Here is a 25,677-nt window from a genome sequence, read left to right on the forward strand (position 1 = left end):
AAATTGGCCAATTAGCATGGAGTGGCTTCAGCTATAAGAAACTTGGTGTCCCCCCATAAATAGGAATCTGATGATCCTCTGCTTAAAGCTAGCTTGACTTAGTGCCGAGACTGGATGGTCCTCAGAGAAAGGTACTTCTACTATTTTTACTTCAGATTGATTTCAAGAGTCTGTTCATTGCAGGGCAATAAACACTTGGTTTATATGCAGAAAGTGAGATTTGAAAATGAATCTTCAAGAAATCTGATGCTGTTTTGAAACCTTGCTCACCATCTTGACTGCTAGGTTAAGAGATAGAACTGAGGAACCCTATTATTGATTCTGTGATTCTACGGTACTCAATCTCTATCATTCTGTAACTGGTGAAAGCAGACAGGTTTAGAATAGAATCAGGTGCCCTGAGATTTTCTGTTTGTAGGTACATGGAAAAAATGGGGAACAGAAAAATGGCACATTTAAGATGAAATGCAGGTAGATGCCCTGCACCTACATACCTACATACTTCCAGAACCAACTGGACATTAGCCTGGCTATCCATCAGCAGAAAAAGCAGCAGCCTGTTGTGGCATCACAAAGCTCAGCAGGGCTCAAGATTCAAACCACTGCTTTATGCGAATCTCTTTTATGTTGACTCCAAGATGCTCCCCCATTTCAGATCCATTGTGAACATAATCAAAAGGAGGCAATACTGGGATTGTACTATACCTCATTAGGTACATCATGATTGATGGGTATCCTTTAAAAATCCCTTTTTCTTTCATCACAATTTTGAAGTTTTCTCTCTTTGCTCAATGAAACTGTATTCATAGCAAATTACATTAAAACAAACAGCAACAACAACAACAAAAAGCAAAAAACAACAAACAAACAAACAAAACTAAATCCCAAGCTCTTCCTACATAAGGAAAAGCTTTAATCTCATTGCTACAGCATAATCTGTATAAACAGATGTTACACAACTCAGATACTTTTCCTTCTTATCATTACATGTATCAGCTGATGGCTGCAGTTCAAAGGTGAGGACAAAAATACCTAAGGAAGGAAGTCCACAGAACAAATCCTTCAGCTTATCTAGCTGAAAGCTTGTCCCCAGAGTGGAGATTTCTGAGTTAAATTCCAAAATAAACATCAGGCCTTCAGCATGCCTTAATTCTCCATGTGATGCCTGAATCTCTGCTATTCAAAAGCCTTCTGGCACGTGGATATCCATTAAAAATGCTGTCATTCAACAGGAGAAAGAAAGGATTCAGTTTAAACATCTAGGAATTAACATCTTTGCTTCCACTGCAAATTCTGCATATTACAGTCAGTGGTTCAGATCATTATGAATGAAACACATAGCAGGAACAGTGAAAAGTCAAGTAATTTCCAGAAAATCTCTAAATATCCAGTCTCTTGATACTCCAGCTAGTTTTGGAAGCTGGCATAAGGATCACATGTGCAGTATCAAGAGCATGCACTGCAACATCGTCATTTGCTGCTCTGGGAAAAATTAATAAGACAATGATGTCTGTGAGCCAGGGGGTTCTAGGGCATCAGATGGTTCATCAGTCTGGTGATACTAAAGTATAACAGTATTTGTAATTAGCAGTACTGAAGACAGTGTTAATACCACACCTAGATGCAATGTTAATATCACACCTAGTCTAGAGTGAGGTGTCCCTGCCTATAGTAGGGGGTTTGGAACTTGATGATCTTAAAAGGTCTCTTCCAACACAAACCATTCTACAATTCTATGATTCTATGACTTTAACCTCAATGTAAGCAAATACCAAGGTGGAGTATGTTGTTTTGTTACAATTCGCCTTCCATTGTACTTCTTACTATCTTTATATGATGATAGCAAGAAAAGTTTCAAAACAAAACAAAGAAAAGACACTGAGTAGTCTAAGCTCAAGCTCAGCATCAGGAGACCTACCTCAAACCCTGTTTCACCACAAGTTGCTTGTGGAATGGCAAAGAAGATGCTTCATCTTTCTGAGTCTGTTTTCCATCTGTAAAATTGATCTGATCCCCTCTCATAGTTCATAGAATCATTATAGAGTTTTGGACATGACTTAGTATTTGCAGTCATTAACTTTATGATTTCATAAAACCATATTTAATATTTGCTCAAAAACTGAGGGAGATCCTAAGAGGAATTAAATCATTTCATATAATTCACCATTGTCTCATTCCTTCTGTTATCACTACTTCTGTAGTTTCTTTCTGAATTCAAGAAGAGTCCCATTTCAGTTTTAGAAAACCTACTAAACCTACGAAATCTACCCTGCAAGATAGATTCAGGGTAGATTTACCCTTGCAGATACAAACAGTTTTCCAATTGTGGACCCTCCAAGACTTCCCAATGCATAACCTAGCTTTGCTGAAGAAGGTAGCTCTTCAAAATATTCCTGTAGAGAAGAAGTGGAGCTACAGGACTCCAGTCCTGGACTTCCTATTGACACTCTTTGACGAGAGTTATGCCACTTAAACTAACTTCTACATCTAACTTCTACATCTAAATTGGTATATAGTTCCTTATTTAGATTTATAAAAAATGAACAACTAATACTAGATTTCTAAATACAGACATAAGACAAAAATAAATGACCTGTTTTTCTATTGCAGTACTGGCTTCATACTTCTTAAATTTGTAACTGAAGATGCAAGTTTCAGCTTCACAAATCTTAGACTTAGCTGTCAAAATAAGGAGATTGATATCCCCCCAAAGACCTGAGCACCTGCAGTTCCCAGACCCTTCAACAAGACTATGAGAAGAGAAGGTTTGCACATGCAGTTGGACCCAAGATAGAGATCCCAGACCTATGAGGCTGTGGGCTGCGTTGTGTTCCTGTGTGACATTACAGCACTAACACAAATCTAACTGTTGCCACTGGCGTGGAGCAAATCACAGCAGTATCACAGAATCACAGAATCCCAAGTGTTGGAAGGGACTTCTGGAGATTATCCGGTCCAAACCGCCTGCTACAGCAGGTTCCCTAGAGTACGTTGCACAGGAAAGTGTCCAGGTGTGTTTTGAATATCTTCAGAGAGGTAGACTCCCCGTCCTCTTGGGACAACCGGTTCCTGTGCTCTGTCATCCTCAGAGTAAAGAAGTTTTTGCTCATGTTTGTCTGGAGCTTCCCAGTTCAAATCTGTGCCTACTGTCTCTTGTCCTATTACGGGGTACCACTGAAAGAGGCTAGTCCCATCCTTTTGACTCCCATGCTTTAGATATTTGTAAGTGTTGATACGATCCCACTCAGTCATCTCTTCTTCAGGCCGAACAATTCCAGTTCTCTTAGCCTTTCCTCATAAGGGAGATGCTCCAGGACTCTCATCATCTTTGTGGCCCTCCACTGTACTCTTTCTAGCAGTTTCTCATCTTTCTTGAACTGGAGAGCCTAGAACTGGACCCAGTAATCCAGGTATGACCTGATCTTGACCTGCTGTCCATGCTCTTTTTAACACAAGGTATTCTGACCTTCTTGGCCACAAGGGCACAAGATCTGGCTCATGGCAAACCTGTTGTCCACCAGCAGCTCCTGCTTGCCTTACATGTCCACAAAAATAGCAGCATGAGCAGAACTAGAGAGACAAAGAGACTGAGTTCTTTCCTGCCAGTTTTTCTTGATTTTGAATTCGGCACTGTAAAAACTGGAGAAGTAAAGCTATCTGCTACAGTAGAAACTCCTGTCTGGGAATAAATTTGATATCTTGCCCTTTCCTACTGATAACAGAGGCCATCACCTTGGAGGCAGTGAAAACAGCTCTGTAATCATTCAATCTGCCACTTCTCTGTATGCCACTCATCCATTGCACTCAGAAATGCTCTGGGAGACAAGCATCTACTTCTCAGCTCTCTCTTGTAATGTTTCATTCCAAATAGAACAGGACAGTTCAGAACAGGCTAGAATAGAATAGAACAGGCTAGGACAGAACAGAGTAAAGTAGAGTACAGTAGCATAGAGTAGAGTGGAGTGGAGAGGAATGGAATGGAATGGAATGGAATGGAATGGAATGGAATGGAATGGAATATCACTGTCTTCTGAAAAGGAGATATCAACAGTGTCATTATCATTTTTCAAATACAACAGGATAGTAAATTAACTTCTTATAAGACAGACCATATCCCATGGCTTCACATCATTGAGAGGGCATTATTTCTGCCAGATATATTTCTTTTTTACTTTCTTAAACCGATTAAGCAAAAGTGAAAAATTGTCATGATTATACAGGCTAGCAATAAGGGTCTTTGTCTTGGAGATGCCTTTTGACAAGGACAATTTAATATAAAGAGATCCCAAACCAAAATCTTCCTGTTGCAAATCTCAAAGCATTTCCTCATCCATTACTACTACATTAGCACTTCCACAGGTTCAACAAAGGAGGCTGAGATTACTTCCAGCCCATGCTGACCTCACATCATAGTTAGGGTGTGCTCCCAGTTGGAATTTTTAGGTCCATTCTCACCAAACCAGAGGATTCCTTGAAGTAGAAAAGGCTTTGGGCAGTCAGTTGTGCACCATTTATCTAAGGCTACCTCAATAGGAATGACAGATGAACAGTCTGCACCATCTGAAAACAAATATCTCAGGCATTACTTCAGATAGTGGGTGACTCATCTGTCAGCAGATCCTGTCCTACTTCAGTGAGTTTGTGGCTTCAGTAAGCACAAGGAAACTGCAAAGGTAAAGGAGAGAAAATAGAGACTGGGGAGCTTGCAGCAGAGCCTGTGAAGTAGCTCTCATCTCTTTAATGGATAGGACATGCCCTGAATATTTTTTCTACTCAGTGGGATGATTTTCATACCCACATTCTGTATCTATTACTCGTTTAATACTGTCACTTCAGAAATACATTCTTCAAATGTTCCTGTTAAGCTATCGGCAGCATTTAGTGTTCTACCAGTAGCAACGCTGCAGCAGAATTACCTGCTACTCCCGTTAATCCACTGATGCTTTGACGGCGGGCGTATTACAAATAGAGCTTCTTTTTACAAAATGATTAAGCATGACCTGAAAGTCCACAGCTTTCCAATTCCCTGAAAACTTACAGTTTCCTTTCTGAATGCTGCAGCGTTTAAGGCCAGAAGAGTCAACAACAGTCCATCCTCTCATCCATTAATGGCATGGATGTTAAAAGATTTTGATGTCATTTCTTTTATCCTCAAGCTTATTATCTGACTCTTCTCCTTTTCTCTCTTCAAACAGGGGATGCTTTGTAGAGCAGTGCAGTGGGCAGGCAGGGGACATAGGAACTGTTGCTGCTTTTTCTGTGAACTTGCTCCACAACAGTAGTCAAGTCACTGAACATCTCTGTGCCTTGCAATCAGGGGATGCCCTTTAGACATTTTGCAATTGGAAATTTGTTAAACGTGCTGAGTTGCTCAAGAAAATCACTGTAACCTCTTCCATCTTAAATTTACCTCTAGCTTCAACAAGACCCTCTTTGCTTCATTCCATATTACCCAGTGCTCCAAAACTTGGGCACCGTTATTTAGCTACTATGCTGTGCTCTGGGAAGAGCTTCATTTCAATGACACGCAGATCCCTGCACCATTTGGAGAAGGCTGTAGGACCTTCCAGATGGTAGGCAGAATGCATTAATCTATGTCATGAAAATTTAATTCATATGAAGGTAATAAATTGTTTACGTATAAAATAGGCAGGGCTAATACATTAGCATGCAGGATTGAATCGCACCAGGATGCAGGCACACACAGCTCACAGTGAACTCAGTTTTTTGGCTGCTAGAACAAAAGCAATTGAGCAGAATTATTAAGTGCATATATGCTATTTGGATAGAATATGCCAACACATTAGCTACTATACTGCTAAAACAACCCGCCCCTCTCCATAGCAAATCTAGTTCAATCACAAGAAAACAGCCATGATTTAAGAGAGAGAAAAAAAAAAACACCATGTAACAGCATGGTCTTGCTGCTACATTTGCATTGACGTCAGAGCAAACAAGATTAAATGAAAGCAAGCACCGCTACAGAAATGTGACCTTAAACACAGTCCCAGAGTTGTAGATATTGCCAAAATCTAAGCTGTAACCCGACCTGCTCTGCTGATGTAGCCGCAGACATAATGTCTTCAAGAAGCAACTGAAGATCCCTGCAGCAGATTGGCACGGTGGGAACTTCACTTGCCTTCAAAGTAAGGGCATATTGCTGTGGAAGGGAGTCAGAATGTGGCAGAAAGGGTCACAGTTCTGTTGGACAGACCCTACACAGGAAATCACTGAGGCTGGCACAATCTGCAGTGACATCTTAGGTGCCATTAGCTCTGCTGGGGCTGCTTTGGCCACCACCTCATCCAGGATTACAAAAAGACAAAAAAAAAAGGCTTGATCTCATTTTCTCTGTTACTCACTTTTGTTAACTTTGCTTATTGAAGCCCTGACCCTTTTGAGATCCAGTCTCAGAAAGCCCAGGCCGCATAGATAACCAGGCCATTGGAAACAAAATTAATGGCACCTTCAAATAGCTAAGAACAATTGCAGCTAAAAACCTGTTACCATAGGAGCAAAGCCCATTCAAGTCTTTCCATTCATGTCTACCCATTCAAATGCAGCGTGATTACACAGTGACACTGCCAAAATCTGTACCAGTGCTCACTGAACAGAAAACAAAGGAAAATAACCACAAGCAAGAAAAAAATTTCTCTGTTAAGAGAACATTACTGAAAAAAAAAAAAAAAAAAAAAAAAAAAAAAAAAAAAAAAAAAAAAAAACAGATGAAATAGAATTATGGAATCATGAAATCATCTGAGTTGGAAGGAACCTTTAAAGATCATCTAGTCTAACTCCCCTGCAAGGAACAGGGGCACCTAGAGCTAGATTAGATTGCTCAGATAGATTCCAAACTTACCAGAAATTGTGACTTAAACTGAATGACTTGACTTAAAGGACAGAATTAGCTGCCAGGTATCATTTAAATCTCTCAAAAACAGGCTGGACTAGGGTGGAAAGGATATAAGGACTTCACAATATCTCAATGCAGGGACTCCTTTCTCTTTATATACATGGTAAAACAGATTCCACCTTGGATCTAACAATGTTTGTAAATGCCCATCTGTTCAAGAGGAATCAATCAGAATAGCAATTTCAGACTACATTTGGAAAAAATAATCCAAACACAAAGATGCCTCTTCAGTCATGTCTGCATATAGAGATATTTTGTAACGGTTAAAGCATGTGGGGAGAGCTATGGCAGACAAGTCATGCTATAATACCTTTGCTAACCAATTTGTCTCAGCTAAAGAAATCTTGAAGAAGTTTCATTGTGAATTACTGAGAATTAAATTCTTATCCAAGTGGCACACTTGGGATTCCAACCAGATGCTCCTGTTATACAGTCACAGTATGAAGACAAGCATTGTGCTATGAGTTGCTAAAATCCCCTTCAGAATTTTCGTGGCATACAAAGCTCATGGGAGCTTATGTCCTTCTCCTCTTGTTTCAGACTCAGGGTTCAGCCAATATTTCTGGGAAGGGCAGGAGCGTTTAGGAGCCTTTGGGTCCGGATTTCAAGATCCTCTATCAGTTTCTGATCCTTTTATGTAGAAAGATACTTTTTTTACCCATGCAGCTTTTTGGGTGCAAAATTCTCTGAGGAGATATGTTGCTCTGGTAGTGGTTGGTTCAAAAAACAAGAACACATCTCTAGTAAAACTGTACAAAGCGATTTTCCCCAATCCTTAACAGCTCAAGAAGCTAAGCAGTATTATGTCACTGAGCTTATTACTAAAAGGTCAGTTAAGGGTTGGTGAATTCCGCACTGCTTTTCTTCTGTCCTCTCTTTGACATATAGAACAGTAATGTTGCAGCAGGCCCTGTTTTAAGGACTTGGTGTAACTCTGAAGCAGAACTTGCTTTTCCTGTCCATACGTGTCACTGGTGGTACCATATAGACTCTCAGTGTAATTTGTACCACTGAACGGTAGAAGCAATTTTTGTTTCTTCTCACCTGTGAGGTACAAGATCTTAGCATTTCATGGAGCCTTGTGCTTTTTAGAATGTTCTAGTCTGACAGTCAAGAGTCACTTTTTTTTCAATGATTAGCAGATGATTTCATATAATCTGGATAGATAAACAGACCCTTTGCTTTACTCTGACTCTGTGCTCATCTCTTGGATGAGAGACAACCACTTTAAAAACAGACAAAAGCCCCATTGCAGCTGTAGCTCTTGTTCCATCCCCTATATCTTGACGTAGGAGCAAAGTACAGTCACTGGGAGAAGGAACACCTGTTTTGCCAATCCTGGGAGCATCAGAATTCTTTATGGTTCAATGACTCTGCCCTTACTTGTCAATGAGCACTCTAATTCAAAGGGAGCTCTCTTCATTTCAATGTGGACTTTTGGCATTTGCTCCTGACTGCCAGCTTCCTGGGAACTCTAAAGCCTTTACTCACCTCCATACTTTATTTTTTTCTTTTCTTTTCTTTTTTCTTTTTTCTTCTTTCTTCTTCCTTTTTTCTTTTTTCTTTTTCTTTTTTCTTTTTTCTTTTTCTTTTTTCTTTTTTCTTTTTTCTTTTTTCTTTTTTCTTTTTTCTTTTTTCTTTTTTCTTCTTTCTTTTTTTAACTTATGGGAATAGCTTTGCACTCAGGAGTTAAGATGGAAAAGAAAATAGGTTTTCTCCTGAGAGTTAAACACATTTCACTGCAAGTAACTGAGGCCTGTCTGAATAGCAGCTTTCCAGCATCACCACAGGAACAAGGCAGCCCTGTGCTTCTTCAGGAAATCACAGAATCACAGAATCAAGGAATCATAAGGACTCGTTTGGACCTCCAGGGATCAACCAATCCAACCTTCCTGGTAAAGCAGGTTCCCCTTGCACAGGAAAATGTCCAGGTGGTTTTTGAATATCTCCAGAGAAGGAGACACCAAAACCTCTTAGGGCAGCCTGTTCCAGTACTCTGTCACTTCCATAGAATAGAAGATTTTTTCGTGTCAATGTGGAACTTCCTATCTTCCAGTTTGTTCCCATTTCCCCAGTTGTTCTGTCACTGAGCACCACTGAAAAGAGTCTGGCCCCATCCATCCACTTGACTCCCACCCTTTATGCATATTTCACTGATGAGATCCCCCTTTTTTTTTCTCTTCTACAAACTGAATAGTCCCAGATCTCTCAGCCTTTCCTCATAAGGGAGATGCTCCAGAGCCCTCATCATCTTTATGGCCTTCCTCTGGACTCTCTCAAGAATTTCCCTTTTTTTCTTGAATGGAGGAGCCCGGAACTGGACACAATATTCCAGATGTGGAGTCACCAGGGCAGGTTAGAGTGAGAGGATCACCAACCTCGACCTGCTGGCCATGCTCTTTTTAATGCATCCCAGGGTACTGTTGGCCTTCTTGGCCACAATTGCATACTGCTGGCTCATGGTCAGATGTTGCTCCTTGGTGAATTCACAAGCCCTTCTCCTGCTACTTGACTGGCTGGGCATGGACATAACTCCAGTTCTTCTGTAGAGGATGGTTTGCAGCTAAAGAGTAAGTGTCACAAGCTTCTCCAGTGTGCTCTATGCCACTAGTCAAGTTCATTATATTATCAGAGACCTTCCTAGTATGTAATTGTTCTGTGCTGAGGTGTGCAGCACAGCACTCAGAAATTGCTGAGTGGGAATCTTTCCATTAACTTTGGTGGTTGCTAGAACTGATTCAACAAGGTCCTTAGTGTCACCAGAAGGCAATATGTATGTGGCAATGCACAGACAGGCCCTGAGGAATCCCTACAGGTCCTAAAAGAGCTTGATCATAAACCATTTGCAATGAGTGAAGACACTCCCCTTGATTTCAACAGAATGGAAGGAGATGTTTTCCAAATTCCTGCACACACTTTTACAAATTGCATGTATTCATCACCCAAACTAATATGAGGCTGAATAATAATGAAGGCAGTCTCTTGATAACAACTCCATTAAATACTATTCAGAACCTTCAAGACTCTTCTCTATGAGGCTCTTCAGATCTGTACATTCACCTTGTGGCAGGAATTTAGATCAAACTTTTTAAAAGCTTCTACCTATCAGCAGTATTCACTATTTCCACACCCAGAGGGAAAAGTTGCAAAGTCTGGACTTCCCCAAACTGCTGACTATTGGTGCTACAAGCACCTTGATCTGACAAAAATACTTCTATTTCTGGCAATTCTGCAAAACATATTTTATATTCATCCTCAGCTTACTGAGTGATCCAGTTCAGGCACACACAATAAATTGTCTTTCTCCTCCTCTCCATTTATTTGTAAATCCTACACAATTTCTACTTGTCCTGCTCATCATATATGTGCAGCCTCCCACTGATATCCCTCGTGGCCAACGGGCAAGCCTTGTGGCTAAGGATCCAGAGCTAGATAATGACACATGGAGATCACTGCATACATGAAAACAGTTCCATCAAATTTCCCTTAGCAGAAAAGGGTGAACACAGAATCTACCCTTTTCTGAAATTCATGGAGGGCTGCAAAATAAGTTGCTAGTAGAGTTTTGCATCCTCCCGAGCTTCTGGAAAACTGATGTATTTTCCACATTAAGTAAAATTGCACACTTAGTATCAGTAGAATTGGGCTCTGGGCTCTGTCAAAAGCACCTTTGACAATTTTATATCCGGCATAAAGAAATCCCACCACTAATTCTATCCCCCGAAGACCCCAGACCACCCAGATTCTTCCTCCTAGCATGCCATAACCATCTTCTAGTCTTCTGAAAACCTTGCTCTGTCTCACCAGAATTTCCTGATTCCTGCAGTTCACTCATGGAGGAGATAGTTTCTCTCCCCACATCAGATCTGGGAAGACAAGGGATGCAGTTTGCTGCCTTAGCCATCAGATGGATGTATCTTTGGACTTCCAAACCTCTGTGTCCATGTTACTTATTGCAATTTACCAGCCTACTGCCTCACCTTGTCAGAGTGCTTTGAAAGTCAAATCCTATCAGAGCATAATAGGAAGGGAAGTTAAAGCTATTAGTACATAGCACTTTCTTAACAGGTCAGAGGTCATAGGGGGTGCTTTCTAATCAGCTTCAGCTCAATTTGCTTTATTTTCTCAACATCTGGATTAATAACTAAATATCAGCTCCTCTATAGCGTTAATGAGATATCCAATAAGTAATGCATAAAGGCACAAGTATGTGTGAACAGGCATTGCAGGGCCTTGACTATGGAGGAGCAGTGGATGCTGGTTCCCCATCTCTAGGAACATCTTTAGGGGAAGTTTTCCACATTAAATAGAGTTATCCACCGTCTGTCCTTCCCATCAGTTTTGCTTCCAACAGAAAAAAATACAGAGGCATAGAGAAACCTAGCATGACTCATGAAGGCACATCACACCTACTAAAAAGAAGCTTCACTGAAGCAAGTGATGGAGACACCATCCCTAGAAGTTTTCCAGAAACATGCAGATGTGGCAGTGAGGGACATGGTTTAGAGGTCTTGGTGGTGATGGGTCAACAGTTGGACTTAGATCCTAGTGGTCTTTTCCAACCTTAATGATTCTATGCTTCTGTAAAATGGTTTACTTCAGGACTGAATTATTACTCATTTTCAATCCTTTTCAAGTCACCATACTATCTATATTTGGAAACTGGATGCTGTGCACATTTTTTCTTGGATAGGACAATTGGTAGCATGCGTATCATATCATCCTCCATAAACCTCCTGCTCAGGGCTGTTTGTAAGCATTTCCTTCCAGAAAGGGTGAAGGAATTATAGAGGATACGAAGAGGCTATCGGCATCATCATTTGAGACAATCTTTAGCCATATCAGACCAATGAGTAGCATTTTGTGTACCGGAGATGTGTGTAAGATGTAAGGTGAACATGCAGGGATTTTATTTTCTATTGCCCTTTTAGATCAAAATTGGGATTAAGCTGCACATATGAGTTTTAAATAATGACAAATCAAGTCCTCCTGATGTGCTGCAAGTCATTTGTTCCTCTCTCTCATTGCAGTTTCTCATTGCAGTTTCCAGAAAGTTGTAGGGAATCAACAGAAACTCAGCTCAACCAAGTGCTCTGCCTCAAGAGAAAAGTAAAATAAAACCAACTACTCTTAGTGTGGTTCCTGCATGGAAAGAGGACTAAATAAACATCTCCATAGCCTGAAGAGTAGCATCAAACATCCTGTCATAAAACCAAGGTACTGATTGGAAAGTGTGTGTTGCTCCTGTTTAATGTTCTCTTGCTTCTGTCAGAGACTTGTAGGAAATGTTCCTAGAACTCTGTTGTCATTTCTATTCTGTGACAGCAGCAGCAAAGCTGGCCTCACAGTGTGACTGAGGCACAAACAGTCTGCTCTGGTCTCATCCAAGAAGCTACAGAGTACCACACACCTGCAAAGTCACCAACAGGCACAGTATGTCTCACAGCATGGCCCTGAAGATTTCTTTGTCCTAATGAGCTATAAAAGGTTTGCATTGCTCAGGAAGAGAACGTGCCCTGCGCTCTGTGCTACACAGTTTCACTCTCAGCATCATACCTCTTGCCCTTCCATATTTTTGTGTGCTGTTCCAGAATTTTATAGCACCAACGTGCTAGGAAAGCAGCATGACTAGCATCTCTAATAGCAGAACAGAAATGTCAGCTTTTTCCCCATTTCTCCAACAGGCATCTGAAGTGCTTTCCTCATTTGAAAAACTACCCACTAAGAACCAAGCTTACAAATTCCCTGAGCCTAATATTCTTCCTTTGGGCTTTTCCCCATTTAGATGCCTTCACATATAGGAATAAGACCAGCAGTTTCATCTGTTTCCCATTAATCGCCTTGTTCAATCCTTGGATCTTCTAGATCTCCTTAAGGAAATTAGGCAAATCAGGCTTAAAATTCTCCTGGAACCTTTCCCCAGCAGTGAAAAGCTGATGGTGGCTGTTATTTTGTATCTTGGCTTCAGAGCTCCTTATGTGACTGGATAAATGAGTCTATTTTAGTAGTAGTGATTTTCTAATCTATCAGAAGACACTAGGGATTTCACCAGAGAAGGAACATTTTTCAGGAAAAGCTATAAACATGCTTTATGTATAGACAGAATTCTAAGAAATGTAATAAGAAGGAATGTGAAAAGGTTTTACTGCTATCAGTTAAAAATTACATCTAGTTTTGTACAGGTCTCCAGAGTTGGGCACCCATCCTAGAAGACTGAGGAGGAAGAATAGACATTGTCAGAGATGCAGCAGCGCTGGGGGGAAGTGCTTCATTTTCATTCACATCTACAGGTTTTTTTCCTTTAAAATTGACAGTAAGCAGTTCTTCAGAGAAAGATACCAAAGACCGAATGGGAATGTTGCATAACTGAAAATGGTCCCTGCAGATGAAAGTATCTGTAGAGCCCTGACAGTCCATTTCAAACTGTGTGAAATTGTCACCCTGCTAGCAACGGCTAGAACTGAGACTGCAAGCTTATTTGGCATCTTTTGCCAGACTTAGTTTCAATTTTTACATGCTCTGAAGATCACTTATTCTGGTTTACAGCCTCTGTTAAATATCTCGCAACACATCTCTTCTAGAAATTGTTCAGTTTCAGCCATTCTTTTAAATAGATGCTTCCATGAGGAAAGATTTCAAGTCAGTTCTTGCTGAACAGTTCATTGTTTCTAATCTCTCCATTGCCATTACTATGACAATCAAGAGCCCGTGCAAAGCCTCAACTAGAAAATATCTTTTTTCATTTGATTTGCTCTCAAGTTTGGTCTTATTAATAGTCTCATTCCACCTGTGCTCTGCATTGATTCCCCTGTTTAGCATTAGCTCATGGCTTGTTCTCAGCTTCCTCAGAGTAACATTTTAGAACATAAAAATTTCTACCCATTTCCCTAAGCAGACCACTGTACAATCAATTAGAACAGCTCCCACACTTACCAGCCGGCCTTGCAGTTCTTGCTTTGCTCGTTGTTTTATCATTCCTGAGAAGTGTCTCCTCCTATCAGTGAGATCTGGTTACTCCGTGGTGTTCAAGCTGCTCTGGCAGTATGTGTGGAGAAGAGGCACCTTGCTCACTCAGGAGGACTGAAAGGCTTAAAAACCCTACAAAGAGATAAGAAGTGGGAGATTAGTGTCAACGTTTCTGTGGTCACGTAGGGAGATGGGTCCTGAGCAGATTCTGTGTGCTAAAACATAACCAACCCAATCCAATCCAAATGTGTTATATTCTTCTTGCTCCATTACAGAGTAATATTCTTACTTCAGCTTAAGTATTCATCTTAAAGTGAGTTCTCTTTCTCTTTTTATGTGCTTTTTCGTCCTTTCATTCTTTTTTCATTTTCTTATGTTCCATGCTTGTCCTTTACATTCTCTTTACTCTTTGCACTACTGCTTACAGCCCTAAAATCCTCAAATCATGCCTGTCCCTAAATTAAGGTGCTTTTTCCTAAAACAGTGCCCTGAAATCTGTGTTTCAGCATGTAAGTAGAAATTATCTGATTGCAATCAGGATCACTGATGAGCTTTCTGGGTATGCTGAATTTCTGAAAGCCCTGTCAGTTATATTACATCCAAATCATAGTGTATGGTAGACTGCATAAGATCAGTCTAGTAGCTTACAGTGAGATATGTGAAGCAAGAGGCATTTAAAGCCATGTCCACCCACTTGGATGCACCGAATCTGCACATTCACTACACAGAGCAGAAGATTCTTGTTAAGAAATTTCAGTCACATTGGACATCTTAACAACAGCCCTAAGCCTGGTCCTTTGAGACCAATTTCAGGTATGTGCCCAAAAGGAAAAAGAAGAAATTGAGGAATTGAAGGCAAGAGACAGCCAGCCTACCAGATTTAGAAGATGGTGACAATAGAAGTATGGCTAAATTAGTTCAGTTAGCAGATTCTGTGAGAGTGGGCTCTGACCAACCACTGAACAACAGTAGTGTTGGATACCTTGAAATTGCAAAGTGAAACGTGGGAACAGACCAGATCTATGCTGTGTCTCCACTGTGACAGCAAAGCTGCTGTCTTAAGCTAAAGTCAGCAAATTCTTAGGATCTGGCTTCCTAGGATGCATCCTATGGATTCCTAGGATCTTGCATCCTATGAACAGTTGGTCCCTGTCAGCAGCCCTTTTGGAGGCACTGGATGAAGCCATAGTCAGTGAGTCCTCATTGTTAGTTGGTGGCATTCTGCATGGCAAAATGAGCATCCGAGTTCAGGCTTGTTCCTTCCAGCAAGTTCTTAAATCAGCAACAACATGACATAATTTTTGACTGTTAATTTGGAGCTGCTTAGATGCCATGCAGTCTCACTTATCTCTAGCCCTACTTCAGTGTTTTCTTCCTGTGTCCCACCATCTGCAATTTTTGCTATTCTATAATATAGCCCCATAGGAAGCCATCAGAATTGCTTGACACTCTGAACTGTACAATGTAGCACTCACCAGTCTTTTTGTTCTTGTTTTTTTTTCCAAGAGAAAATCCTAATTCCCACACTTTTTCATCTATTTTACAGATTCTTGATTGGATAAGATGCAGATGTTTCCCATTTGGCCAATGCCAACACATCCACTGACAGATGCTTGGCAGCATCAGTGCTTATTTTCAGCCTCTCATCAGATGTACTGATGAATGTCATGTTCACAGCACTGTTGTCTTTGATGTTTTTCTAAGCTGTTCTATTGTGGAAAGCAAAGCTATTCACAATTTTGGTCGTTGTGCAGTAACCATAGAGTGGTTCCTGAGCCTATTTATATTTCTTTTCTATCTTGAACAAGAGGATTGGGGCTTTTATCAGAACCAGCAGGAACTGATAAGTTCAGTTCCAGGCATCCAGGGAAGAAAGAGGAGAACTTCAGAAAGACACTGGAATTTAATCAGGTTAAACCTATACTTAAAAAAATGAAACATGCTTGGATATGTGCTTGTATACTGAAGCCAATGTACCTGTTGCACACTATATCTATAATAATACAGTGTATAGCCTGCAAAAGAGAGTGACTGCATGCAAACTGCCTCCTTTCCATGGTTCCTGGAAGTTCCTAAGTGCCGGTCTGTTCCCAGGAACTATGAACTGAAAGCATGTCAGGGAACATTCCGGCATTTCAGTAGCACAGACATCCTACTGCCAGTGTCCCAAAATATTCCCTGATGCTGTTGGATTAACTAGAGCAAGATATATTTCAGAGGGTCTGGTGTAGAAGATAATCTGTTAGCAGGATTGGAGGTTACAGCATAAAGATAAGGATTTGAGCACTGCATCTACCCACCCCAAACTGATGGTCACTATCGGATTGTACAATGAGAGAATTCAATTTTACAACAAAGGGTGATTACCAATGTTACTGGTATCATTGGTGACACCAGCAACTCTCTTCTGCTTTCAAGAGTCCATGACCTCAATCTGCAGGGACTGTATTGTTTTTGTAGGGGAATATTTTCAAGGTCAGAAATGAATATCTGATGTTTTCTCACTATGCTGTTTATTCTTGGAGGGGAACCATCTCCCCTGTGAATATAGTGAGTGTATCATCATCCCTGCTGTGTTATGCATGTTTCCCATCTAGCACTGGGTAGCAGGACTGTCACAGGGAAGGAACCTGTGGGAGCTGTATATGAGCATCAGCTTTCAGCAGTAACCATGACAAACTACATCCAAACAGTGTGGGACAATGGAGATAGTATATGGACCCTTAATATCATTCAGATTATACCTGTGAACATGATTTCATGTAACTGCATGAGAAAACTCTATGGGAAAATCCAGAGCAGTGATACTGTTGTGTTTGTTGTCCATGCAGAAAACAAAATGGGAATGAAAAATTCACACTGATCAGTTCTCATCATACAGGGCAGCACCTCACATATAAGGCAATGCTAATACTGCTCAGGATAGGTCCTTGCAGACTGTGATGGGTAATGTATGGAAAGATTCAGCAGTCCCACTGTCTCTTAAAAATTACAAACCAAAACATAATAAAAAGAGGAAATAAAACTTTTCCAGAAAATAAAACAATAAACTCTTCATTTGGCTGTAAACACAAATATATGAGCTAAGCACAGCACTATAGGAATTAGTTGTTTAAATTAGTTATCATTCTACTTCAGGACTTTCCATTGACTGTGTCAGGATCCACTCCATAGATAACATGGTCCATAGGACAACTCTTTTGACCCCCATGAAAATGGGCTATTGATTTTTTTTCATTTAAAATACTTTTCTATCTCTGATGTATTTTGCTGCTGTTTGAAGTCCGCTGAGTTGCACTGAAATGAACAGAGAAGAGATATGTGCTTACAGTTTGCCATTGAATTGCTTGGGCTGGGAGATTTCAATACTAAAAACAAGCAAGAAATGCCCAAGCACATTTTTTTAAATCACTTGCTCAGTGTAATGCAGCTCATGGGAGTAAAGTAGCTTGTGAGCCAACATTATGTTTAAAATCTTCCTAAATCAGAGCTTGGAATGGACTTTCTGCCTTAGGAGTCAAATAAAAAGTATTGGTATGCACCAATAAATTATCAAGACCTTTGGGGAACCCCTGCTTGTGTAAATTGACATGAATCTTTTTAAAAGTATAAACTTAAAAGATCCAAAAAGTATTCCAAAATGGCAGCCAACATCTCAAAGCGGCGCGGAGGTTTCCTGAAGGATCTACCTAACTTGACTGTTTCAAAAATATCAGTTGCAGCCCACTTCCCCATGAACCATCAACTCATGAGCTCTCTCTTAAATGCTTTCGTGTGCACATACAGCAACAATAGTACAGTCATGCTTAAGCTCCTTATGCCAGTGCCCTGTTCTGACTTTTCACCTGACTTCAAAAAAAAAACAGAAATTGCCTCAAGCACAGTTCTCAAAAATTGTGTGTGTGGGGGAAAGAAGGTGTCTATTGAGGAAAGATACAAAGAAAAAAAAGAGGATTTGTGTTTTCAAAAGAAATAATATACAAAATCTTTAGTATGGATGAAGAATAAAGGAAAAGCAAAAGAGAAATGACAGTGCAGTCTGAAACACAATGGAGATGAAGGATAATCAGCTTATGGGTTGCTTTCATACAATAAATAAAATCATGCACAATTTTCAGACACCCTCAGATCTCACTGTCTTCGAACAACATCCTTTTGTAAGCAGATGCTCACCCAAGCAGACGTGTATTGTTTTCTGCCTTCCATTATGCATCACTGTAGACATCAGGGACAAATCCAGTCAGAGTGGATTGTCTTATGAAGATGATAAATAATTTTAACTGCATCCATTGTATGCAATGTGCTGAATTACAGAGTAGTTACAGTCTGTACACAAGAAGGCTAGGTGACCTCTTACACCTAGAGGTGTTCAACTATGAAAATATGCACACATAGCCTAAATTAATACATGAAAGTTTCACTTTAAAAAAAAATCTTAATTTTCCTCCTTTTTCCTTTGGTACTACTCACTCTTCCAGCATCTGGCTGTATCCTGCAGCTGATCTGTTCCTCAAGAAGAATTGAGGATGGGATTTTATGACTTGTCCAAATCCTGAGATATCTGCCGTGTGCAGTGTGATATTTGTGATGAGGTTCTCTTCATCCTCTCTTCTCAAACAGATGCAGGCCAATTATATGACTGCTAGATAGTTGCAGTCATAACAAGAGTTAAAATCAGCTCAACCTAGGTAAGTAGAGGCAAATCCTCAGTGTGGTCTGACTCAACCTTGACTGTCAGATCAAGGCAAATATTGTGACCTTTAAGTAGTAATAGCAGAGATCATAGCTACTGGGCTACATCGCTTTACTGTGATACATATGGCAAGAGTTCAATTCCAAAACCTTCTGAGCTGGCTCTAGAAGGAGATACTTGGGTTGTTGCCACAGGCAGCTCCTAACCATCTGATTAGAGCTGACGTTTCCCACCTCATGTATCATCCTGGCTGTTTTTCCAAACCTCCCTGGGGTTCACATCACAGCTGGCTGCTCCTTGGCTGCTCTTTTGCTGCTTGAGCCCGGTTCTTTACTCTTTATCTTTCCCAGCCATTGGATCAGCATGAAGTTTTTATCATCTCCATGCTTTCCAAGTGTCTGACTGTAGTCTTCAATCACTGCTAAAGACCAGCTCCAGCATTCTAATTATGAGGTTTGCAGTGCTTAAAAAATGTTGCTAGAATTTTATTCTACACTGTTGTGCTTTCCACTACTTTTAGCACTAATTTCAGCTTCTTCTGTAATAAACTTGTGCACACTGTAACAAAATCCCGTGGTTCGTCTTACATTTCTTTGTATCAAAAAGTAGTAACTTCCTGTGAATTTCAAACCCAATAAAGTATTTGGATGTGGTGCTCAGAGACATCATTTACAGAGGTTTGTTAGGGCAGTAAGGTTAGGTTGTGACTGGACTTGATGATCTTGAAGGTCTTTTCCAATCTGAGAGATTCTATGATTGTATGGTTCTATCAAACTCTTTTTAACTAACTTCAGTCTTTATGTGATCACAGGCTGCAATAAATCAGACACTGCATTTTTCGGAAGTTTATTTCAAGTGTGCTTAAAAACCTGGAGTTCTTACACAGAATAGCTCCCAAAGCCTTTGAACAAGAAAGCTCTCACTGAATGGAAAGGCTAATTGCATACCACATACTTTGGCTCACTAAGTGCACATGAATTAAGCAGACCAAAAATCAACTTTGTTATCCTCAGCCTATTAATTTACTGGTGTTTTGTTTTTACAAACAATGGAATCGCAGAATATCCCGAATTGGAAGGGACCCACAAAAATCACTAAGTCCTGGCTCCATGCAGGACCAGCCAAAATCCAAACCCTATGTCTGAGAATGGCGCCCAAAAGTTCCTTGAACTTCATCAGCTTGAGGCTGTGCCCACTGCCCTGGGCAGCCTGTTCCATGCCCACCACCCTCTGGTGAAAAACTTTTCCTAACCCCCCAGCATGGCCCTCCTCTGACACAGCCCCATCCATTTGTCTCTGAGTAACGACTGATGGAGACTCTGACACAACACCACTGTTTCTCCTCTGTTGAGCTGTAACTTCTGTCAGTCTAGTATTTCAGTCTCATAACACAGCTCTAGATATCTTCCTCCTTGCCCTTGAGGAAGATTGCTGTCTTTTGCAGTCTTAATGCCTGCAGGACTCTCTGATGCCTGATGCAGTTTCTATGAAATACTCAGGAGATGAACTTAACTCCCTAGACTGTACACCATGTTCAGCACTACTTATAACTGATGTCTCATTTAGGTTGGACAGTTTCTTCCCCAGTGGCCTCACTGAGCCACTTCAGAGGCTGCATTTATATAAAGCAGAAGGCTGTAAAAATGACCATTCCTCTGTTTAAAGATACTGTTACTGTGTTATCTTTTGAAAATATTAGTTGATGCTGGTGATTTGTAACGTGGGTACTTTTGCTATTATACTCAAGCTAAACAATTGCAAGGGGAAGAACATCTATATTCTTATTAACTAAAACTGCTAGCAAACTTAAATATATATTCAGTTACTCAAACTTTCTCCTTTTTTCTGGAATTCATCAATTGCAGCTGGCCACTGTGCTGCTCAGTGTCCATACAAGGCACACAGAATGAGACTGTATTCTTATTCTTTTTTTTCATTTTTTTGGTGCTGTCTTAGGCACATCTTCCATGACAGTAGTAACTAGCTGGAGTCATTATCCCTTAGCTTATGTTTAGGGTTGGAGTAGCTGGGCATCTACAAGATGCATCCACATTACATCTGTCTGATTTTTTGTCAGATCAAGCTGTTAATGAACAGGCATAATCAATATATTGCATGTTCAGCAAGCAAAATGTGCTTATTCAGGTTAACTGTATCTTGGTCCTGACTGCCAAACATCCATGTTCTTGATCAGTATCCCTTTACTTCACTAGAAGGGCTTGGTTTACATCTGGGTGAACAGGAGATAGCTTCTCAGCATGAGCCCCAAAGGCCTTTGAAAATGCATGTTGCAGCTTTTTCCATCTCATGAAGGGCTGCTTTATGCTTCTAAAGCTTCACATGATGTGTTTGTTTTTCACATCTTTTCACCTTAGCCTCAGTGTAGTTTAATTAATTAATTAATTAATTAATTAATTAATTTTTTTGCCTATCTTTTCTCATGATGATTACTTTCTTGGCCAGTCTACTGCTTCCTGTCTTTTGTTTCCTTTAAGCTGAGTCCCTGCTTTTTTCATCACTTTGCTGGTTTTTTATATTGCTTAGACAAAAAGTCTGAGGTCTGATCACTGACAAACTCAATGCTGTTATTACAAAATTAGTAAAAGACTTCTCTATAGGATTCCAGGGGGTTCTGGTCAACTACCAAAGGATCCAGGCATGGACAACCAAGGAGTTCTTGGCACCACCTGTCTCTTCTGTTCTCTTCTCCTCTCATTCCCCTCAAATCTCTGCTGTCTAAGGAGTTATGTAGGTTGCTCTGAAAGTAATCTCTCCTATATATTTCCAGGGAAACACTTCTGAAACCCACCACCCAGTACCTCACTGTGCTGACATCCACTGTTTGGTCTTCAGAAATATTCACTAAATTCTGATTAATGTCAGTGGGTGTTATTTCACTGGCAGGAGGAATTCAGTGACATCCCTTTGCTTCATACATACTTCCATGACAGATGCCATTTTGTCAGACTGCCCTTTGCTGCCATCTGTCACATGGCAACAAAATGTAGTGGAATATTGGAAGGAAGGTTCAACTCCAAATGCCACACCACCAACATCCACTTCTGATGCTATGGGCCCACATAATAAAATAGGAGACATCACCTTCAGAGCAGCCCTCATATATAAAACTTTCCAAATTTATGCACTTTCTGTACAAGGTAATACACTCTGTTTGAAATTGAAATTACAGATGGAAATTATTGTCCATTCCCACTGGACTAATGCAGGATTGATTGTTCCACACTGAATATTATCCTATTTGATCATGAAGAACACAAATAATAGCTCTCTTACTGCTTTTCCTGGGAGACTTTGCCACATCCTGATCAATGGCTCTGTAAGGAATTTGAGCTGATAATCAGATTCTTTTTTTTATCTCAGCTTTAAATTCAGCCTACTACTCTGAGTTACTTTTCATTGTATGGGCCTTAATCAATTCATCATTATTATTGTTGCTGTTTACATTAATGAAGTAAGCAGTGGAATTGCTTGGCTCCAGTGCAATTATTGCCATTTATATGAGTATAATAAAAATCTCCCTTGCAATGAGGAGTTTATAATCTCTTTATAACTCAAGATAAGAGGCTGATGCAAACACTGAGGACTTACAAGACAAGGTGATGACACAACAAATCAGTGTAACAAACCAGCCTCCAAAATAAGCAGTCTGCCTTTCTGAAACCTGTTGTCTATTATTTCATTATGTAAATACTTAAAAGCCATTCAGGGTCATGACTGCTGTCCTTTTGTATTTATATACCGACAGCCTCTGCCCCAAGAAGTTCACAGTAACAGGATTATCAAAGATATATATAGGCATGTACGTCCTTGCCTCCTGCACTACATTACTAGGTGATATTCATGCATCTTTCTGAATCTCAGCAAACGAATTGATCTCCAATGAGGAATTCAATCTGGACTCCATCAGGTTAATCCTTACTGAAGTAAAACATAACTGTTGACTTTGAGTTATAAAAATGAAAGTTTGGAGAACCACGGAATCATAGAATGGTTTGATTTTGATGGGACTTTTAAAGGTCATCTAGTCCAACACCCCTGCAGTGAACATAGACATCTACAGCTACAAAAAGAGTCATATATGATCATTGTTCTGTCTACAGGTCTTTCTGGCATAAATGGGGTGTATTATGTGTAAAGCTACCAACTTCTGTCCTTTTATCACTCTCAGGTTTTATTTGAGCTGTCATAGTTTTTCTATGTCATAGTAAGAGAACAAAGAATCCCCTACAGTGGGGGAGTATCTTTCCTGAGTATCCTTTTCTGAGTATCCTTCAGTATCCCAAAAGCTACCTTTGCACCTACAAGGTCCCATCTTCTCTGCTTGAATAGATTCATCAGGCACCTGGACCCTGCAAAATTCCCTTTCAGCTGCCTGTAGCTGCGTATATCTGCAACGACATATGCAACTGCCTTCTGCAGACGGCATTATTTTCTTATTGTAAGGTACAAAGCTTCCAGAGCAATGTCTAACAACCACTCTCGAGTTAAATGCATGAATATTAAGTGTATCTTCATAAATTTGCATCCTTTCATCCTTTAGAGTTAGAAACATCTCAGTCTGTCACCATATCTTTGTCTCCTGCCTTCCTGTGAGACAAGCAGGCTGTCAGCCTTTCACTATCTCACATTAGCCTCACTTACTCAAACCCCTCCTTTCCTTTCAAGCACAGTTAAAATTTTAGGCCCCCTTTGATTTTTATGTCATTTTTAGCTTCAGAGGAGTACCACTTTCTAGCTGAATGGAGCAATCTCAATTCTGGATAATTCCTCCCTGTAATTCATGGCCAGCTGTTGCTATGTAACTCCTAAGCTACGTACCTGGAATGCTTTATCTGTGTGATGGCTTTGTCTTTCTTGCTTGCTACAGTGCCTTTTTGCTTCAGCCTGACTGAAGAAAAAGAAAAAAAAAGGAAAAAAACAAGGACTTCAACCAGGTTATCAATTTAATTGTAACTAATGGTGCATAGAGAAGAGAGCAGATCAGCATGATTTAAATAATATTTGAATAAGTTAGGTGTGGGAATAAAAGAAAAAAACTGTTCAGAGCAGAAGCTGTGGAGCAAGAAAAACAGCAGTTAGGTGCAAGTCTCCAGAGACCGATGAAATATGCCATAAGATACAACAGGAACAACCACTAGTAACTGTTTTACTGTTGGAAGATAGTACCAGAAGAGCAAAGAAGAGCAAACATCATAGAGAGAAAAACGAATTACTTATGAGCCAGCCTAACTTTGTTTCTTGGAAAGAAAATAGAACAATTAAAACAGTTGCTACGTAAACATCTAAAGGAGAAGATGACAAGAAACATCCAACACTGGTTGGTCAAAAAAGACAATTTACCTGGTGAATATGAGGAAGCATAAACCATTGCATTTTCCAAGTTGGAACAGAGGATTTTTTCTTCATAGTGTCACTTCTGATGCATTGTTTTGGTTTTAGGAGAAAAACAATGTTGATAACGCACTGATGTTTTTAGTTCTTTGTAAGCAGTGTTGTACAGAGCCAAGGACATTCCTGTTTCTCAGTTCCTACTCAGGAAGAGCTGTGGTGTAGGGGTGGAGGGGACAAGTTGCTTGGAGAAGACAGAAGAAAGACATGACTTTAACTGGCCAAAGGAATATTCCAGGCCATATGATACCATATGGAATGAGTGTTTTGAAGGGAGATGGGAGTCCATCTCTCTCTCTTCTGCTCTTCAGAGTGCTAGAATATATATATATATGTATGTCATAATTGTAATTATTTTCATTTTATCTATCTTAGTAAATAGTTTTATCTCACCCCACGAGTTCTGTCTTGTTTTTTTTTTTTTTTTTCTTTCAATTCTCTCCCCTATCCCCCTGGGAAAAGACAAAGTAATCAAATGTCTGTGTGGTGCCACCTGATGCACTGAAGTCCGACACATTGCTAGCTCTACTATTATGCTCCATTGCCATTGTGAAGTTTGCAACTTCAACTTCTCCAGTTGTGGAAATATATTTCTACAGATATTCAACAACCTCTTCCCGGTAGATCATGAATTTTTCATTTCATTTAAATTATAATGATTTAACTTCAAAAAAAAAAAATTAAATTAACTTCATAGCCTAAGTTGACAGCTTATTGCACTTCTGAGTTAGTGTAATAGTGATGAAAGTACCATTGCTGCTTCTTTGAGATCTACCTGCTTACCCAGTCAGTTGTGCCAAGGGAATGAACACAGCTTCAGCATCATAAACAGCTCTCTGGAACTGACATACTTCTTGGAAGGAGAATATTATCTTTCTGTGCAAACAAAAAGAATGCACTTTTTCCTGGATGGAAGAACATCCAGAGGAATATGAAACCATGCTCAACACTTGAGTATGAATAACTGAGCTGAGCCTTGGATGCTCAGTGGAGAAACAATCAATGTATTTAATAGAGCAGAAAGAGAGCAGCAGGTAGGGGATGAGAGTGACAAAAAGACCTCCATGGACTCTTAGTCAATGTAGTCAGTGACTTTTGGTGAGTAATTTAGCTCATCCTATACCAGGTACCAGGTCTCAACTCTGTTCACTATAGGTAAGTGCCTAATAATGTCTCAGATTGTTTAGAAGTCTTCCAGGTTGGGCTGGCAGACAAAACACAGAGTATGAGGAAAGATCCTGCCCTCTGGAATGAGCCTCCAGAGGTGAGTTGGGGTTCCCTTGGGAGCTTCAGCTTCAAGGAAACTTACAAGAAGAAGGAGAACAGACTTTTTGTACGATTTGACAGTGGTAGGACAAGAGGGAATGGTTTCAAACTAAAAGATAGGAGGCTTAGGTTAGATATGATGAAGAAATTTTTTACTCATAGGATGGTGATGTGCTGGAAAATGCTGTCCAGAGAGGATGTGGATATCCCATTTCTGAAGGCATTCAAGGCCAGGTTGGATGGGATCCTAGGCAGCCTGATCCAGTGGTTTGCAACTGCCCATGGCAGGAGGTTAGAACAAGATTATCTTCAAGGTCCCCTCCAATCTAAGCCATTCTATGATTCTACGATTCAGTACTTATAGACAGCTTTTTTTAGTTGCTTTTGTCTAGAATGGCTAAGTTAAGATATCCTGCTGACAGGTAGAAGC

At 40.2% G+C, this 25,677-nt stretch overlaps 1 protein-coding gene and 1 long non-coding RNA gene across 2 annotated transcripts in view; one reads left to right on the forward strand and one right to left on the reverse strand.

Moving 5' to 3' along the window:
* The window catches only part of LOC128090865 (uncharacterized), a 28,329-nt gene extending 4,422 nt beyond the window's left edge, over positions 1-23,907 (reverse strand). Inside the window, exons 1-2 of the mRNA XM_052703598.1 lie at positions 23,412-23,907; positions 13,847-14,011 (exon numbers count right to left, since the gene is read on the reverse strand). Of these exons, the coding sequence (XP_052559558.1) occupies positions 13,847-13,888 (42 nt within the window). The 5' untranslated portion in view covers positions 13,889-14,011; positions 23,412-23,907. The remainder of the gene's footprint in view (positions 1-13,846; positions 14,012-23,411) is intronic.
* Positions 1-25,677, forward strand: part of LOC128090871 (uncharacterized) — a 579,571-nt gene that overhangs the window by 341,962 nt on the left and 211,932 nt on the right. The gene's annotated exons all lie outside the window — the stretch shown is intronic.

The sequence above is a fragment of the Tympanuchus pallidicinctus genome, unplaced genomic scaffold (genome assembly GCF_026119805.1).
Source record: "Tympanuchus pallidicinctus isolate F22 unplaced genomic scaffold, pur_lepc_1.0 scaffold5, whole genome shotgun sequence".
Lineage (NCBI taxonomy): Eukaryota > Metazoa > Chordata > Aves > Galliformes > Phasianidae > Tympanuchus > Tympanuchus pallidicinctus.